Here is an 18663-nt window from a genome sequence, read left to right as displayed (position 1 = left end):
ATGCAAAAGGAAGTGGGCTTAAAGGGACTCAGACCGGTACTATCAAAAAATATACCTCCCAGGGAAATATAACCCCAGAAAGGTCTCAGGGTAAAAGTGGAAAAGGTGAAGCAGACCTAAGCCTGGAAAGTAGCCCTAGTCTATCACTAGGCCTTGACATTAGTAGCCAACAAATATCAGCTAATATAGAGATGGAGACAGAGCTACAAATACCAAACAAAAAAGAAATGGCAGAAATGTTCAAAGAACTGGAGAAAACAATAAAACAAGAAATTGTAAATATTCGAAATGATCTGGGACACCTTTTGGTGAGAGTGGAAGAAACGGAGGAAAAAGTTAAAAATCAGTCCCAAATTATCTCTGAATTGGAAAAAGAAATAATTAATATGGGGAAAGCCCAAGAAGAACTGCTTTATAAGGCTGAGACACAAGAAAATAGGAACAGGAGGAGAAATATTAGGATACGAGGGGTCCCAGAGAATTCAAAAGGAGAAAATTTGCAAGAGGTGGTCTGTAAAATATTAAACTCCATAATGGACAGTACTGATATGGAAAAGACTAAAATAGAAGGAATTTTTAGACAAGGAAAACTCCAAGGAAATTCGGGAAAGGAAAGGCCAAGAGATATACTTGTTAAATTTTGTGAGTTTCTAGATATAGATAAAATTTGGAAGAGGATTAAGGGAAAATCAGTAATTATGTACGAAGGAAAGGACATACAGATATATGCGGATTTGTCACCAGAGACTCTATGGAGAAGGAGAACCCTTAGACCTCTATTGGAAAGATTGAAAGAACAGAATGTGCAATATAGATGGGGGACCCCTGAGTGCCTAATAGGATGGAGAAATGGAATTACAGCATATCTCAGGTTCCCAGAAGATTTGAAAAATTTTTGCGATAGACTTAAACTACAAAGAATGGAGATTCCTGGTTGGGAAGAACATTGGGAAATTAGAACGAAAAGAAAAGAGGACTGGCAATTTGTTGGAGGGAAGAGGCGGGGGGAGGGGGGGGGGAGGGGGAGGAGGAGAGGGAGAGAATAGTTTCTCTCTCTCTCCCTCCTTTCTCTGCCTTATCCCTACCGTCCTCAAACCACTGTTATTGAGATATTTTGGTAGGACTTAGGGGTTAAAGGGGAGGTTGGGGAAGGGGAAAAGTTGTCCATGGGTGGAGTTTTTGCCCTATAGATTAAATCAAAAGTGGATTGTATTACCACAAATGATTGGTAGGCAAACAGTAGGCCTAAAAAGAGGGGGGGGGGGTGGGTCGGGAAAATGGGAGGGGGGGGAGGGGGGAGGAGAATTCTCTGCAGGATAAAAAGATATAAAAGCAAGAAAGAGAGAGGAAGAGAGAAAATATACAGTTGGAGGAAAAAAGGGGAGACCCAAGTAAGATGGAAGAGATACAGTTTATAAGATATAATGTAAATGGGCTGAAGTGTCCGGGGAAAAGATTTAGATTATTTAAAGAACTACATCACAGGGCAGCTTCAGTGATATTTTTGCAGGAGACACATTTTGAGATAGAATCAAATGTTAAGTTAAAATCTAGATACCATTCAACATGGTATTATCCAGATTCACCGGTTAAAAGAGCAAAAGGTGTAGCAATTGGGCTGGCAAAGAATATCAGGTTTGAGTTGGAAGATAGGAAAACAGACCCAGAGGGAAGATTTTTATTTTTAAAGGGCAAGTTACAGGAGACCGAATGTACATTGGCTAATATCTATTGTCCTAATATAAGACCGGAGGAGTATCTGAAAAAAGTATTGAGGCAGCTGATGGATTTTAAAAAGGGATGCCTGATTCTCGCAGGAGATTTTAATTTTTGTATGGACCCACAAAAAGATGCTACGTCCCATACACAGAGGGAGGGATGTAGGGCCATGAAACTATTGAAAAAAGAATTACACACATGTCAACTGATAGATGCCTGGAGAATCACACATATGCAAGATAGGGACTACACCTTTTTTTCAAACATGCATAAGAGGTACTCAAGATTAGATCATATACTTATAGAACATCAATTAATTGAATATTTGACTCAAGTAAAAATAGAGACGATATCCTTATTAGACCATGCCCCAGTTACTATGAAAATGGAATGGGGTAGAACAATAGGAGGAGATGGAAATTGAATGAGACACTCTTATTAGAAAGGGATATTGCTCAGAAAATAGGTGAGGAGATCGAACGTTTCTTCAAGGAGAACGAGACAGGGGAGGTATCAAGGGCCACAGAGTGGGAATCTCATAAAGCATACATAAGAGTATTGATAGCAATTGGGGCAAAAAAGAAAAAAGAAAGAAGAGAAAAAATGAGTGGGCTACTAGAAGAAATAAGTAAATTAGAGCAAATACATAAGAACAGAATAACAAAAGAAATAGAGCTGAGGATAAAAAAAAAAGAAAGAAGAGTTATAAGATGTAATGGAAGAGGAGAGGAGAAGAGTATATAACAGGGTCCTAAGTGAGAGATATAGATGGGGGGAAAGACCTGGAAAATATCTGATGAGAGCCCTGAGGAAAAAGAAAAATAGGAATTATATAGAAAAAATATAAAATGCTAAGGGTGACTTGGTCCACTCAAACAGAGAAATCATCAAAGTATTCAGGGAATACTATAGGAAATTATATAATATTAGCCCCCCGGAAGGATTAAAAAATTTAGAAAGTGAGAAGGATCAAAAAAGAAAGAAATATCTGGAGATGGCTGGGTTATTAAAATTAAAGGAAGAACAATTGAACTCCCTAGATGCAGAAATCACACAGGAAGAAATAAAAATAGCTTTAAAAAAATACAGTATCGGGGAAAAGTCCAGGACCAGATGGTTATACGGTGAGATATTATAAAAAATATAGTGAAATATTAGTACCAAAACTTAGAAACTATATGAATGCTTTAGGTGGAGAGATGGAAATAAGAAGAGAATCGCTACAAGCTCATGTTGTGCTTATTCAAAAAGAAGGAAAAGATGCTTCTCAGTGTTCGAGTTATAGACCTATTTCATTATTGAATATTGATACAAAGTTATACGCAAAGGTCCTAGCAAATAGACTGAAGGAATTAATGCCTGAATGGATACATGAGGATCAGGTGGGCTTTGTCCCAGGGAGGGAGGGCAAAGACAATGGGCTGAGATCCCTGATGCTTGTCCAGAAAAGTAAAAAGGGAAAAGAACCGGTAGTGCTACTCTCGATCGATGCAGAGAAAGCATTTGATAGAGTAGACTGGAGATTCATGATGGATACTTTAGAAGCTCTGGGAATTGGGCCTAGAATGAGAGAGTGGATAGGGAAGTTGTATAGATACCCCTCTGCGGTTATTGTGGTAAATGGGGAGAGGTCAACACCCATTGAGATGTCAAATGGAACAAGACAGGGATGCCCATTGTCCCCATTGCTGTATGTCATATCACTAGAACCATTGCTGTCAACAATAAGACTAAATAGAGATGTAAAGGGAATCCAGATAGATGACACGGAACATAAAGTTGCTGCTTTTGCGGACGACTTGTTGTTCTATGTGGGAAACCCCAGGATAACACTTCCAAACTTAATAAAGCTATTAAAGGAGTATGGAGAATTGTCAAATTTAAAGATCAACCCAACAAAAACGGAGATTTTAAATATAAATATTTTAAGAACTGAAAAAGAGAAGATACAAAAGGAATTTCCCTTTAAATGGAAAGACAGAGATATAACATACTTAGGAGTAAAACGTACAGCATCATATAAACATTTATACAAATTAAACTATATCTCATTGATAAACGAGATTAGAGAGGAATTAAAAATATTGGAAGGAGGAAGCCCGACATGGATAGGGCGTATAAATCTGGTAAAAATGGTAATAGTACCAAAGGTCCTATATAGATATCAAATGATACCAATCAAACTCCCAGAAACCTTTTTCAAAGTAATTAAGAAATTGATATTAAGATACATATGGCGGAATAAAAAACCAAGAGTATCATATGAGTTGTTGAGTAGGAAGAAAGAGAGAGGTGGGTTAGGGCTCCCAGACCTTAAAAGATATTATAAAGCAGTAATACTGGCAAGAACTATAGATTGGGTGTACAATTATAAGAAAAGTTGGGTGAGAATTGAAAATAAACTCAGCGGGACAAATTTGGGTAGGGCGATATGGGTGCCAACACAGTACAGGGGTGTAAATGATAATGTAAATACATACACTTTGAATGTTTTAAGGATTTGGGATAACGTACACAAAAATATGAAATGGGCTTTTAACTCAACATTGATGCCACTGAGTAACACAGAGTTTTTTCCCCCAGGTAGAGAAGAAATAGGGGGCAGGTGGTTTAAAAAAGATGAGGTTCAATTAAGAGATATTTTGGTGGAGGGTAAATTAGCTTCATTTAAGGAATTAGAAAAAAAAAAAAAGGGTGAGATTTTCACTAAATTAGACGAGTGGCGGTATCATCAACTGAGATGTTTTATAGGAAGTCTCCCAAAACCCTTAAGGACAAGAAATAATTGGAACTTGTTTGAAAAGGTATTGGGGACACGAGGTGAGGGGAAGCACGGGATTGCTAAAATGTATAGGATACTCACTGAACTTGACACAAACACAAAGCCAACATATATAGTAAAATGGGAAATTGACATGGGTGTTGTGATAGATGAGGAAAAACAGAGTAGAATATATAGATTAATTCACGAAAATGTTTCTATGAGAGAAGTAGAAATGAACTATAAGTGTTTGACAAGATGGCACATCACACCAAATGTAGAAAATAGGATGTGTGGAGAGAATTCACCGTTGTGTTGGAGGGGATGTGGAGAAATAGGTACGGTATACCATATATGGTGGAGTTGCCCAAAAATCCAGGTTTTTTGGAAGTCAATTACCCATTTGATAGGAAAGATAACTGAAATAGATATAGGGTTGGACCCAGAAGTATGTATCTTGCACAATACAGATATAACAGTGAATAAATATAAAAAATCAGGGTTATGGTACTATCTAAACGCTGCAAAGGGCCTTATACCCAAGTTCTGGCGGAAAGTGGAGGTGCCGAGAGAGGAGGACTGGATAGAAAGAGTGGAGCAGATAAGAAAGATGGAAAAACTCTTCCATATTCAAAAAAATAAGATGGAGGTCTATTATGGGAAATGGGAAAAAGCCAGATTATATATGATGTATAGGAATGTATAAAGAGAACTATAATCTACTTGCTATTATAAGAAGCGGCAGAGAAAAGATAGGGAAGGAGATGGGAATTGGGTTGGGGGAGGTGGTGGGAGGGATTGAGAAATAATTTTAGAAAGAGAAAATAAATTAGAATGTTGGATATTGTACTGTATTTTTATATATATATAATGAGAAGTCGATATGTATTTAAATTGAAAAACTAATAAATATTTAAATTAAAAAAAAAAAGAATAAAAATAAAAGAATACATTTTTTTTTCGTACAGTCGCCAGTCAGTGTCCCTGATCACCACCACACCAGTTATATGCTGCCACTGTACTTGGTGACAGTATGTAAAAAGAAAAAAATTGTGAAAATAATTTTTTTTAATTTCTTCATTTTCTGAAAAACTACAAAACAATTACAAATTACAAAAAACTCGCCATGCCTCTTATGAAATACGTCAGACTATCTACTTTGCAAAAAGGGGTCATTTGGGGGATATCTGTACTGTTCTAATTTTCTTGAGACCCAAAAATGTCAGATTGGCTGTCAGTACTTCAGGATTGATCAATTTTCAGATATATCCCATAGTTTGTGAACTCTTACTTTCCTACAGACTAAATAATAAATACTGATTTGGGTTATTTTCACCAAAGAAATGTAGCAGAATACATCTTGGCCTAAATTTATGAAGAACAATTATTTATAACAGAAACAAAGAAAAACGTGGGTTTTTTTTTAATTTTCGGTCTTTTTTTGTTAATTTAGCAAAAAATTAAAACCCCAGTGGTGATTAAATACCACCAAAAGAAAGCTCTAGTTGTGTGAAGAAAATGATAAAAATTTAGTTTGGGTACAATGTTGTATGACCGTGCAATTGTGAGAGAGCGCTGAAACCTGAAAATTGGCCTGGACAGGAAGGGGATAAAAGTGCCCGGTATTGCAGTGGTTAAGGGTCACTTGGGATCAAATCTCCTACACTCATCACATTTATTTATGGCATTCTGATGCACTTCATATATTTCTGTGTGTCAGCACCTGTTTTGTACATTGTTTGTTACAGATATATGAATTTAGTGTATGTTCATTTGGTACAATCACACTGACTTAGCACTTTATAGGGTAGCACTGCTCTATATTCTTTTACTTGTTGGCTTTTATTGATGCCAGTACCCCTATGTGCCTGTTGACTTATCACCAAAAGAGAAAGAAAATCCCAAATTCTGAACGGTCACCAGAACCAGAATAGGGGGAAAATCTTCCAACAGGGACACAAGTGCTGGTAACTACCAGGTATTTCCCTAGCTTTGTGGTTGTTGTGCCTATGGGGCAGGAAACGAACGAAAAACTCTCCAATGGGGCCCAGAGGCAAATAAAAACCTGACAGGGATTATAACCATTACTCTATCCACACAAAAACAATGTTTTGCCTTCAGTTCTACTATAACAATGAAAAGGAGTCTAAGGCATAGTTTTGCAGTAGACTTGTGGTGACTGAAGCAACCATGAGCTTTCACAATCTGAGAAACGGCCCCCTCACAACAACGAGGTACAGTGCAGTATGGTTCTGAATAAACTCTGTTGCTAAAAAATATAAAGCCTCTAAAAGAAGAAAAATAATAGGAACCTCCCTGCCCAATCCAGGGATCTTCATCTTCTTGGAAATGTTGGATGGCAAAGATTCTCCAGACAGGTGTAGCTCTGCAAGTGCAAGGGGGGTCTGTAATCTTAACATAGTACCTGTCCAGACAATGCTGCTCTTCCATAGCAGGGAGTGTGTAATGGTGGTACTGCCATGTGTAAAAACAGATCTAATAGACAAATAAAAATGATTTTTGTTCTTAGGTTTAAATAAATACACTGCCCCTTTTAGTTTACACATTTTACTTGAAGCTGGCTGCCTTCAGCAAGTCGTGTGTGAATGTATCTGGACATTATTCCAAGGTGTCCTTTTGATTACAACCTTATACAACCCCAATTCCAAAAAAGTTGGAATGCGGTGTAAAATCTACATAAAAACAGAATGCAATGATTTGCAAATCTCATAAACCTATATTTTATTTATAAAAGAAATAAAAAAAAACATATCAAATGTATAAGCTGAGAAAATCTTAAGAAAAAAAATAAGGTCATTTTGAAATTGATGGCAGCAACACGTCTCAAAAGTTGGGACGGGGCAACAAAAAGATGGCAAACTAACTGGAACTAACGAGGAAAAGCTGGAAAAACATTTTGCAACTAATTTGGTTAACTGGCAACAGGTCAGTAACATGACTGGGCATATAAAAGCATCTCAGAGAGTCAGAGTGTCTCAGAAGAAAAGATGGGCAGAGGTTCACCAATCAGTGAAAAGCTGTGTCTTCCACTGTCAAACAATTTCAGAATAATGTTCCTCAACATAAAAAACTGCAAAGACTTTAGACATATCAACATCTACAGTGCATTATATCATAAAAGATTCTGAGAATCTGGAGAAATCTCTGTGCGCAAGGGACAAGGCTGAAAGCAATATTGGATGTCCATGATCTTTGGGCACTCAGACGGCACTGCATTAAATAAAAGTATGATTCTGTGATGGACATCACTGCAGGTGAACACAATTTGCCATGCCATCCAAAAATGCAAGGTAAAGCTCTATCATGCAAAGAAGTCATATCTGAACATGATCCAAAAACGCTGTCGTCTTCTCTGGGCCAAAAGCTCATTTTAAAATGGTCTGTTGCAAAGTGGAAAACTATTCTGATGAATAGAAATTACATTCTTTTTGGCAACCATGGGCACAGCATCCTCCAAGGCTAAAGGGAAGAGGGACCTTCTGGCTTGTTATCAGCGTTCAGTTCAAAAGCCTGCATATCTGATGATATGGGGGTGTAATAGTGGGTACTGAATACGCAGCTTGCACTTTTGGAAAGGCACCATCAATGCAGAAACATGTATCCAGATTTAAGAGCAGCATGTGCTACCAACCAGACGTCGTCTGCAAGGGGAGGCCTTACATATTTCATCAGGACAATGCTAAACCACATACTGCATGTTTGACAATAGTATGGTTTAGCAGTAAGGCTTCATAGTCCAGACCTTTTGTCAATTGAAAATATTTGGTGCATCTTGAATCGAAAAATATGACAAAGAAGACACAGGACTGTTGAGCAGTTAAAATCCTATATCAGGCAAGAATGGGACAACATTCCATTCCTAAAACTCCAGTAACCAGTCCCCACAGTTCCCAGATGTTTATAGTGTTGTTAACCACTTGCCCTCCAGAGGATTTATCCCCCTTCCTGACCAGGCCATTTTTAAATTACGGCGCTGCGTTACTTTAACTTACAATTGCACGGTCATGCAACACTTCACCCAAATGAAATATACATCCTTTTTTCCCCACAAATAGAGCTTTCTTCCGCTGGTATTTGATCGCCTGTGTGTTTTTTATATTTTGCGCTATAAACAAAAAAAGAATGACAATTTTGAGAAAAAAAAAATATTTTTGACCTTTGTTAATAAACATGTCCAATAACAAAATTGGAAAAATCTAATTTCGTCATAAATTTAGGGCAAATTGTATTCTGCTACATGTCTTTGCTAAAGAAAATCCTAATATGTGTAAATTAATTGTTTTATGTAAAAGTTATATCGTTTACAAATGGCGGTATATATACACTGGAATTTTTTTTCACTAGCAATGGCGGCGATCAACGACTTATAGAGGGACTGTGGCAGGCATTCTGACACTGGGGGGAACTGACTTGGTGTCACTGACATCCCCAGTGACACCAATACAGTGATCAGTGCTAAAAAAAAAGAAAAAAAAAAAAAAAAAAAAAAACACTGATACTGTACTAATGGCACTGGGTAGGAAGGGGTTAATGAGGGGCAATCATAGGGTTAGCTCTGTGCTGTTTCACTGTAAGCTGTGTCCGTGTGCTTCACTGTAATCACACTGGTTTGCATGGCTGTGCTGTACACAGCCATCCAAAGCAGTGTGCACAAGCTGACAGGGAGAACGGTTTTGTTTTGTTTTTTTCATTTGGGTGTAGAGAGATACCTGGCTAGCTGTAAAAACGGTGGATAAGGGGCCAGTCCTTTCACACTCTTCCCTGAATATGGGTGTAACATGTTATGAAAGGTGAACATATCCTTTAACCACTTGCCCTCTTGAGGATTTACCCCCCTTCCTGACCAGGCCTTTTTTTTTGCTATTCGGCGCTGCACTATTTCAACTGGTCATGCAATGCTGCACCCAAACTAAATTTACCTCCTTTTTTTCACACAAATAGAGCTTTCTTTCAGTGGTATTTTATCACCTGTGCACTTTTATTTTTTGCTCTATAAACAAAAAAAAAAAAAAAAAAACAGAAAATTTAAAATATATACTTTTTTTTTTACTTTCGGCTATAAAAAATTTATAGTAAACTCAAAGTTAGTCATAAATTTAGGCCAAAATGTATTCTGCTACATGTTTTTGGTAAAAAAAAATACCAAGAACTGTATATTGATTGCTTTGTGTGAAAGTTATAGCGTCTACAAACTATATATATACTGCAATTTACTCCATTTTTTGCAACACAGAGCTGCGTTAGTTGACAATTTTGTGGTCATGCAATGTTGTACATAAATGAAATTTATTTCCTTTTTTCACACAAATAGAGCTTTCTTTCAGTGGTATTTGATTACCTTTGCGCTTTTTATTTTTCACGCTATAAAAACAAAAAAAAACAAATTTTGAAAAACAATATTTTCTCATTTCGGTCATAAAAAAGAACCTAAAAACTAAAATTTTGTCATAAATTTAGGCCAAAATGTATTCTGCTACATGCTTTTGGTAAAATAAAATCCCATTATATGTATATTGATTGCTGTGTGTGAAAGTTATAGTATCTACGAACTATGGTATAGATAAAGGAATTTACACAGCTTTTACTTTCTGACTGCCTATCACATTTTTTGAGGTGCTAAAATACAGGACATTACAAACACCCCCAAATAACCCCTTTTCGGAAAGTAGACACCTTAAGCTATCTGCTGAAAGGCATATTGAGTCCATGGAAGATTTTTTTGTTTCTACAAGTTTTTGGAAAATTACAAAAACATTGTCACTTAAAAGATATATTGCTCACACAAGCCATGGGTATATGTGGAATTACACCCCAAAATACATTCTGCTACTTCTACCGAGCATGGGGATACCACTTGTGTGAGACTTTTTGGGGGCCTAGCCACATATAGGAGCCTGAAATCCAATGATCACTTTGAAAGCCTGAAGGTGCATAACTTCCTCACTACCTATCATAGTTTCGGAGGCCCTGAAATTCCAGGATAGCATCAAACACCCCCCCCCCCCTCCAATGACCCCATTTTGGAAAGTAGACACCCCAAGGAAATTAAACAGAGGCATGGTGAGTATTTTGCATAGGGGATATGCAAATATCCCCGATAACTTCAATGGGCATAGTCATATATTCTTTTTTGAGAAATCTGGGGTCTATCAGAGTCTAGATCTCTCCTCTGCCCTTACATGATCTAATCTCACCAAGATTGGTGTGATCAGATGCTTTCCCAGTTTACAAAAGACGCTGTTTATATCCTGCGAAACTGAAGTGATGAAATGCTCATAGCTTCAGATTTCTTAGACTATAGAGATGATTGGCACCATTCCGGTCTCCAATCAGCTCTATGGTCACAGGCAGAAACACTAGCTGCATTCTCAGGTTCCCCCGATGGCACGGGACTACCCGAGAAGGCTGTGGAAGGCAGCGGGGGAAGGGGGGCATCTTCTCTCGCTGCTTGTAAAAGCAATTCTGCAGCTAATTAGCCACTAGGATTGCTTTTACATAAAAGGGTGTATATGCTATGTTCTTTTTTTTATGCAGCCTGTGGGCTGAAGAAAAAAAAAAAAAAAAGACGAAATCTCTGCTAGAAAAAGTGTGTGGTATGCCCACCATTAGAATATACTGCCCTCCATCAACTTCTAATGGTGGGTACACATGAAATGTGCCAAAAAATATTATAAAATATATATGACAAAGCATAGGGGCCATCCACTTACTGGCCACCCCAGGCCCCCATGCTTTGGCATATATGTTCTTTTTTTTACTGCGGATGAAAATTCTCATCCGACAGCACTGCACACACCTACTTATGTATATTCTGAGAGCAAGACCCTGTTGCTTTCAGAATAAACAAGTCGGTGCTGCAGCTGAATGACAGTCCTGCAAAGAAAACAGCAATGGTTAAAAATAAAACAGTAACTCAATAAAAACTTTTTTATTGAAATATCTCTGCCAGAAAAAGTGTGGTATATCCACCAACTTCGAATGGTGGGCACACATGAAATGTGCCAAAAAATTGTATAAAATATATATGCCGAAGCATAGGGGCGATCCACCCACTGGCCACCCCAGGACCCCATGCTTCGACATATATGCTCTTTTTTAACTGCGGATGAAGAATCTCATCCAACAGCGCTGCCCACACTAATTTATGTATATTCTGAGAGCAAGACCCTGTTGCAGTCAGAATAAACAGGTCAGTGCTGCAGCTGAATGGCATTCCTTGAAAAATAATAGCAACGGTTAACAATAAAACAGTAAAATTGTAACAGTAACAACAAAACAAAACTATTTTTTGTTTTTAAAATTTTTAATTTTGGGGGGATTTGTACTTTTTATTTATTTTACTTTTTTTTTTTTTGTTAAACTTTTTTAAACAGATTGTAGGGTCTCTCCAAATGCAATAACCAGTGCCCTGACTACTTAACATCTTTCGAGATTCTGTGTAAATATGTGCACTGAACTGTGCCGTGCTATACCGTATACTAATACTCCACTAGTGTGTAGTAGCAACGGAAGCAGTCCTTGAGGCAGAGACCAGGTTGGCCAGGACAAGAGGGACAAAAAAAGTGGGTGTCATGCCTAATTCCAAGTATGCTACAGACACATCTTTAGTGGGGTGTCTTTTGGGTTGGAGTACAAGGAATGGCATTGGGAAAATGCCTCTCATGCAGCTGTATAACTGCATATGTGTTTGGGGTTTGGGCCACAGCACCTTTTGGATACAAAAGGGCCGTGATGATCTCTTCCTGGAATTTTAGGAAGGATCCACTACGTCCAGTTGCTTTGTAAAGCACAAAAGCATTATATAGAGCCAACTGAAATAAACAAACACTTTTTTGTACCAGCGTCTGGCTTTTTGGGAAACTAAGTATGGCTTCATCATCTGGTTGTTGAAGTCCACCCCTTCCATGTTAAGGTTATAGTCATGGACACAGAGTGGCTTCTCAACAACATCAGCTGCCGTGGCAATTTGGATAATCTGTCTGCGTGAATGGAACCAAAGAACAAAAGGTATACCGCTCAGGCAAACAATCCAGATCAATCCACGACAGGTGCAGGCTCTGGCTCGCCACCACACACGATGCAACAGGAAGAAGGGTCAGCCGCACACCGGAGGATAGATGAACATAGTGTGTATATATTGATCCATAGGACACACAAAACACCAGGACATAAATACAGGACTTGTTAACGTGTTTCACACAATCTTGTGCTTAATCATAAAATCATAAAAAAAAGGCGTGAATGGAAGACAGGACGAAAACATCCCATTTTTCCTTCCACTTCACTGCGAGCAATTCCTCATTTCTCAAGCAGGCTTTTTCCCCCCTTTCTAAGACGGGTATTTACAAGCCATTGAGGGAAGCCCCGGCGATTAGGTCGCACGGTGCCACATGCTCCAATTCCAAGATTGTACAAATGTCTAAAAATAGTGGCACGCTTGAATAAAAACCAAGTCCCAAACTATCTTGCCACTGCTTCCCATGTAGTCTGGGCACCTGGGGGGCTCCATGTGACTATCTTTTCCGCTCTTAAATACAAAACATATGTATAGCCTGTTGCCCTCTCACAGGTCTTATACATCTTGACCAGTTATCTGGCACGCTTGCTGGGGAGAAATTGTCTGAATGCAAGGCGGCCCGAAAAATTAACGAGGGACTCATCAACACAGATGTTTTGCTTAGTTAAGGTGATTTTACGAGGTCCGAATTTTGTGGAGCTGGTCAAATTCAGGGTCACCCCGAGGACTACAGTGTGTTGTTGGTAAAATGCATAAAATGCATTATACTCTCATATCTATGCCTGGCCATGGCAGCAGAGAACATGGGCATATGATTAATCGAGTCTGTGGACCAATACAACAGCAAATAATTTTTTTTAGTATTGCCCATGTTGAGGGTTAGGCCCAAAAAAAACTTTAAATTCGGAAATTATAATGGGTTTCCATGCAGATGGTCTGGCAAGTTTTGAATCTGGATTAGCAGCAATAAATTGTTGTGCATATAAATTGCTTTGATCCACAATCAATGCATACAGATCTTCTGTGAAAAACAGCTCCACAAAATCAAGGGGAGTATCTAAATTTGCTGTTAACACCTGAATTCCGGGTTGGGCAGAGAATGGGGGAAGTACGCGTGCTGCAGAATTTGTGGCCTGCAAGGGATTTGCAAGCACATCCAGAAGGATAATACGGATCTACGGGCCTGTGTGCGAATTCTTGGTGGCAGCAGGACACTACTTGTGCTCACCACCGCACAGTTTGTATTGCACTTATGGGACTCGCCACTGCACCAAGTGATACTGCAGTGCTGGTATGAGACCAGGATGTAGTAGGCCGCTGGTGCTTGCCAGTTCACTAAAAGGTAGAGCGGCACTAGTACTGGAACTTTGCTGCATATGAGAGTAATCATGCGTTTGGATCATCTCAGCAACCTGGGAATGGTGTCGGGTACGCCTGATCTTAGCAGGGACCTCTTCTCCATTGTCTGAGCGATCTGTCAGGGTGCCACTGCTGTCTACAGGTTCGTATTCTGAGGCCGATTGTGTCAGTGAGTCTTTCCCTTCGCTCTCACCTGACATGCTCAGAATTCTGTAGCCCTCTTCACTAGAGTACCTTTCCATTGACATTTTGTCCACTAAATTTATAAGAACCTAGTGCGACTCAAGGAAAAAAAGAGCACCTGACTGTCAAGGACTGCTTGAACCGCTATAAAAAAAAATTACCGGCAAGTGCTAACATAGATCAGGCCTGATTCTGTGAACACTGAGGTTTTGTGTGTAATGAATCAAGTGACAATGATCTATTGACACTGCACTTGCTGGGGGAGAAGAGGGGGGTAAGCGTAGGAGCTAAACACAGGTACAAGCAGGTGCGGGGGCTGATACCGCTAACGCTGCGTTTTGGGGACACTATGCTAATGTGAACGCTGGTATAGTGCTGATCTGATCAAAGATATTGATCCATTCAGACACTATACTAGCAATGGAGATTTGTTTATGTTCCTGGAAATCAAGGGGTTAAATATGATTACTGGTGTATAGATTAGCAATCTGACGTTATCTAGGAGGGGCACTAACTGACGCTATCACTATCTGAAGTCGCCAGCGACACTAATACAGTGATCAGAAAAAAGCTGTACACTATACTAATGACACTGGTGACAGGGCAGTGAAGGGGTTAACGGGGGGGGGGGGGGGAATCAAGGGGTTAAATGTGTCCTAAATTGTAAAAGTGTGCTGCTTGTACTCATGGTGTCTTGTAGAAGTATTTCTGCTATAGGAAGGTCGGGAAGCGATTAAAGCTGGCTCCCTGCAGCAAGTCCAATCTGCCTTCGCCACAACTATGTGTATGCATTTGACCATTATTCCAAAATGTACCTTTGGTTCCATCTTATACATGAAGCTGGCTCTCTGCAGCAAGTCCAACTTGCCTAGGCGACAACTATTTTACATGCATGCATGTGGCCATTATGCCAAGGTGCCCACCTTATACCCAATGTTGGGCTTGCTGCAGAGGGCCATCTTTCCTAGGCTACAACTATCTTATGTATATGACCATTATGCCAAGGTGTCCCTTTGGTATCCATCTTACATATGATGCTCGCTCTCAGCAGCAAGTCCATCTTGCCCAGTCTACATCACCCTAGAAGTATGTAGTCATTATTCCTAGGTGTCCCTTTGATTCTCATCTTACACATGATGAAGATGTTGGCTCTCAGCAGCAAGCCCATCTTGCCCAGTCTACATCACCCTAGAAGTATGTGGCCATTATTCCCAGGTGTCCCTTTGGTTGCCATCTTACACATGATGAAGAAGTTGGCTCTCAGCAGCAAGTCCACCTTGCCCAGTCTACATCTCCCTAGAAGTATGTGGCCATTATTCCTAGGTGTCACTTTGGTTCCCATCTTACACATGATGAAGAAGTTGGCTCTCAGCAGCAAGTCCACCTTGCCCAGTCTACATCTCCCTAGAAGTATGTGGCCATTATTCCTAGGTGTCACTTTGGTTCCCATCTTACACACGATGCTCCCTCTCAGCAGCAAGCCCATCTTGCCCAGTCTACATCTCCCTAGAAGTATGTGGACATTATTCCTAGGTGTCCCTTTGGTTCCCATCTTACACATGATGCTCGCTCTCAGCAGCAAGTCCATCTTGCCCAGTCTACATCTCTCTAGAAGTACGTGGCCATTATTCCTAGGTGTCCCTTTGGTTCCCATCTTACACATGATGAAGTTGGCTCTCAGCACAAGTCCACCTTGCCCAGTCTACATCTCTCTATAAGTATGTGGCCATTATTCCTAGGTGTCCCTTTGGTTCCCATCTTACACATGATGCTCCCTCTCAGCAGCAAGTCCATCTTGCCCAGTCTACATCTCTCTATAAGTATGTGGCCATTATTCCCAGGTGTCCCTTTGGTTCCCATCTTACACATGATGAAGTTGGCTCTCAGCAGCAAGTCCACCTTGCCCAGTCTACATCTCCCTAGAAGTATGTGCCCATTATTCCTAGGTGTCTCTTTGGTTCCCATCTTACACATGATGTCGCTCTCAGCAGCAAGTCCACTTTGCCCAGTCTACATCTCCCTAGAAGTATGTGACCATTATTCCCAGGTGTCCCTTTGGTTCCCATCTTACACATGATGAAGAAGTTGGCTCTCAGCAGCAAGTCCACCTTGCCCAGTCTACATCTCTCTAGAAGTACGTGGCCATTATTCCCAGGTGTCACTTTGGTTCCCATCTTACACATGATGCTCCCTCTCAGCAGCAAGTCCACCTTGCCCAGTCTACATCACCCTATAAGTATGTGGTCATTATTCCAAGGTGTCCCTAAGGTGCCTACCTTATACTTGAAGCTGGCTCCCTGTAGCAGGTCCCTCAGCACGGTCTTTCCGATCTCTTTGCTGGGTTCGTCGGACACAAAATGCAGGCTGAGTACCTCAGAGCTCTCGAACTTGCCATACTTGACCAGGGAGCTGAGGGCCACCTGGAACTTGTCCTTGAGGCCGGGGCTGCGGTCCACCTTGGTGAACATGATGAGTAGGTGGTAGTCCTGCACCCCGCGGCCCTCCACGTTCTTGCTCTTGCCCTCCCCGATCTTCAGCTCTGAGGAAGAAGCGGACAGGTCCAGGTCCGGGCTGAGATTGAGAGCCGCGCCGCTCTCCTTCATCCTCCGGGTGGTGCTGGAGAAATTCTCCTTCCCCGAGCCCAGGTAATAGAAGGCGAGCACTGCCAGGGCTGCCAGGAACAGCAGGACCGCCTGATAGGACCTCATGGTGACGATCCTGGCCACCAGCTGTGCTGTAGTCATGCCGGCCTCCAGCGTCCTGCCATACTTCCTATAGACATTCCCTGTCTAGTACCCTACGACAGCGGGAAGCCATGCTGGATGGACAAGGAAGATGAGCCGATGGATACTGCAAGTGGCCAATCAGCGACAGACCCGCCTCTGCCTTGGAGGGAGCGGATTGGTGGAAGAGTATAGGAGACTTGTTGCGGTTGGCAGGCGCACAGCTGCTCGGTCTGTTCGCACTTGTTCAAAATCCAGAAGCAGGGATTGTGTGAGGAGACGTCACGTGTGACAGTACATCACTGCCATGACCCTGGTCATCATACACTCATCAGTCACAACTTTATCACCACTGGCAGCTTAAAGTGTTTCTAAACCTAGGACCCTGCATTCGTTCTATCCGGTCTCCCAGGACCCTGCATTCACTATATCTGGTCTCCTAGGACCCCGCATTCGTTCTATCTGGTCTCCTAAGACCCTGCATTCGTTTTATCTGGTCTCCCAGGACCCTGCATTCACTACCTCCGGTCTACCTGGACCCTGCATTCACTGTATCCGGTCTCCCCGGACCCTGCATTCACTATCTCCAGTCTTCCAGGACCCTGCATTCACTGTATCCAGTCTCCCAGGACCCTGCATTCACTGTATCCGGTCTCCCAGGACCCTGCATTCACTGTATCCGGTCTCCCAGGACCCTGCATTCGTTCTATCTGGTCTCCCAGGACCCTGCATTCGTTTTATCTGGTCTCCCAGGACCCTGCATTCACTGGATCCGGTCTCCCCGGACCCTGCCTTCACTGGATCCGGTCTCCCCGGACCCTGCCTTCACTGTATCCGGTCTCCCCGGACCCTGCATTCACTATCTCCAGTCTTCCAGGACCCTGCATTCACTGTATCCGTTCTCCCAGGACCCTGCATTCACTGTATCCGTTCTCCCAGGACCCTGCATTCACTGTATCCGTTCTCCCAGGACCCTGCATTCACTGTATCCGTTCTCCCAGGACCCTGCATTCACTGTATCCGGTCTCCCAGGACCCTGCATTCACTGTATCCGGTCTCCCAGGACCCTGCATTCACTGTATCCGATCTCCCCGGACCCTGCATTCACTGTATCCGGTCTCGCAGGACCCTGCATTCACTATATCCGGTCTCCCAGGACCCTGCATTCACTATATCCGGTCTCCCAGGACCCTGCATTTGTTTTATCCGGTCTCCTAGGACCCTGCGTTCACTATATCTGGTCTCCCAGGACCCTGCATTCGTTCTATCTGGTCTCCCAGGACCCTGCATTCGTTCTATCTGGTCTCCCAGGACCCTGCATTCGTTCTATCTGGTCTCCCAGGACCCTGCATTCGTTCTATCTGGTCTCCCAGGACCCTGCATTCGTTCTATCTGGTCTCCCAGGACCCTGCATTCGTTCTATCTGGTCTGCTAGGACCCTGCGTTCACTATATCTGGTCTTCCAGGACCCTGCATTCGTTCTATCTGGTCTCCTAGGACCCTGCATTCACTATATCTGGTCTCCTAGGAACCTGCATTAGTTTTATCTGGTCTCCTAGGACCCTGCATTCACTGGATTCGTTCTCCCCGGACCCTGCATTCACTGGATCCGGTCTTTCCGGACCCTGCATTCACTATAGCTGGTCTCCCACAGTACACACAACATGGAAATGCAATTATTTTAATCAATATAAACTGCTAAATACTGTTTCTCTCCAGAAGTTAGAGCAGTCTTGTGACTTCTATCAGTGTCCAGTAGAACACTGGTTAAAGCTTGTAGGAGGAGTTTCCATTTTCCTCTATGAGGATGCAGAACCCCTGACTTTTGGCTGGACAGGGCTGATTGACCCTGTGCTGATCACATGCACTCTCCCTAGAAA

At 41.5% G+C, this 18663-nt stretch overlaps 1 protein-coding gene across 1 annotated transcript in view; it reads right to left on the bottom strand.

The window, feature by feature from the left end:
- XXYLT1 (xyloside xylosyltransferase 1) overlaps positions 1–16898 on the bottom strand; it is a 250603-nt gene extending 233705 nt beyond the window's left edge. The window contains exon 1 of the mRNA XM_089675649.1: positions 16337–16898. Within this exon, the coding sequence (XP_089531775.1) occupies positions 16337–16804 (468 nt within the window). The 5' untranslated portion in view covers positions 16805–16898. The remainder of the gene's footprint in view (positions 1–16336) is intronic.
- Between the last annotated feature and the right edge of the window lie 1765 nt (positions 16899–18663).

The sequence above is a fragment of the Staurois parvus genome, unplaced genomic scaffold, assembly GCF_062004578.1.
Source record: "Staurois parvus isolate SC_StPar_1 unplaced genomic scaffold, SC_StPar_1.0 ptg000155l, whole genome shotgun sequence".
In the NCBI taxonomy this organism is placed as follows: Eukaryota; Metazoa; Chordata; class Amphibia; order Anura; family Ranidae; genus Staurois; species Staurois parvus.
This window is presented reverse-complemented; position numbering and strand designations above follow the sequence as displayed.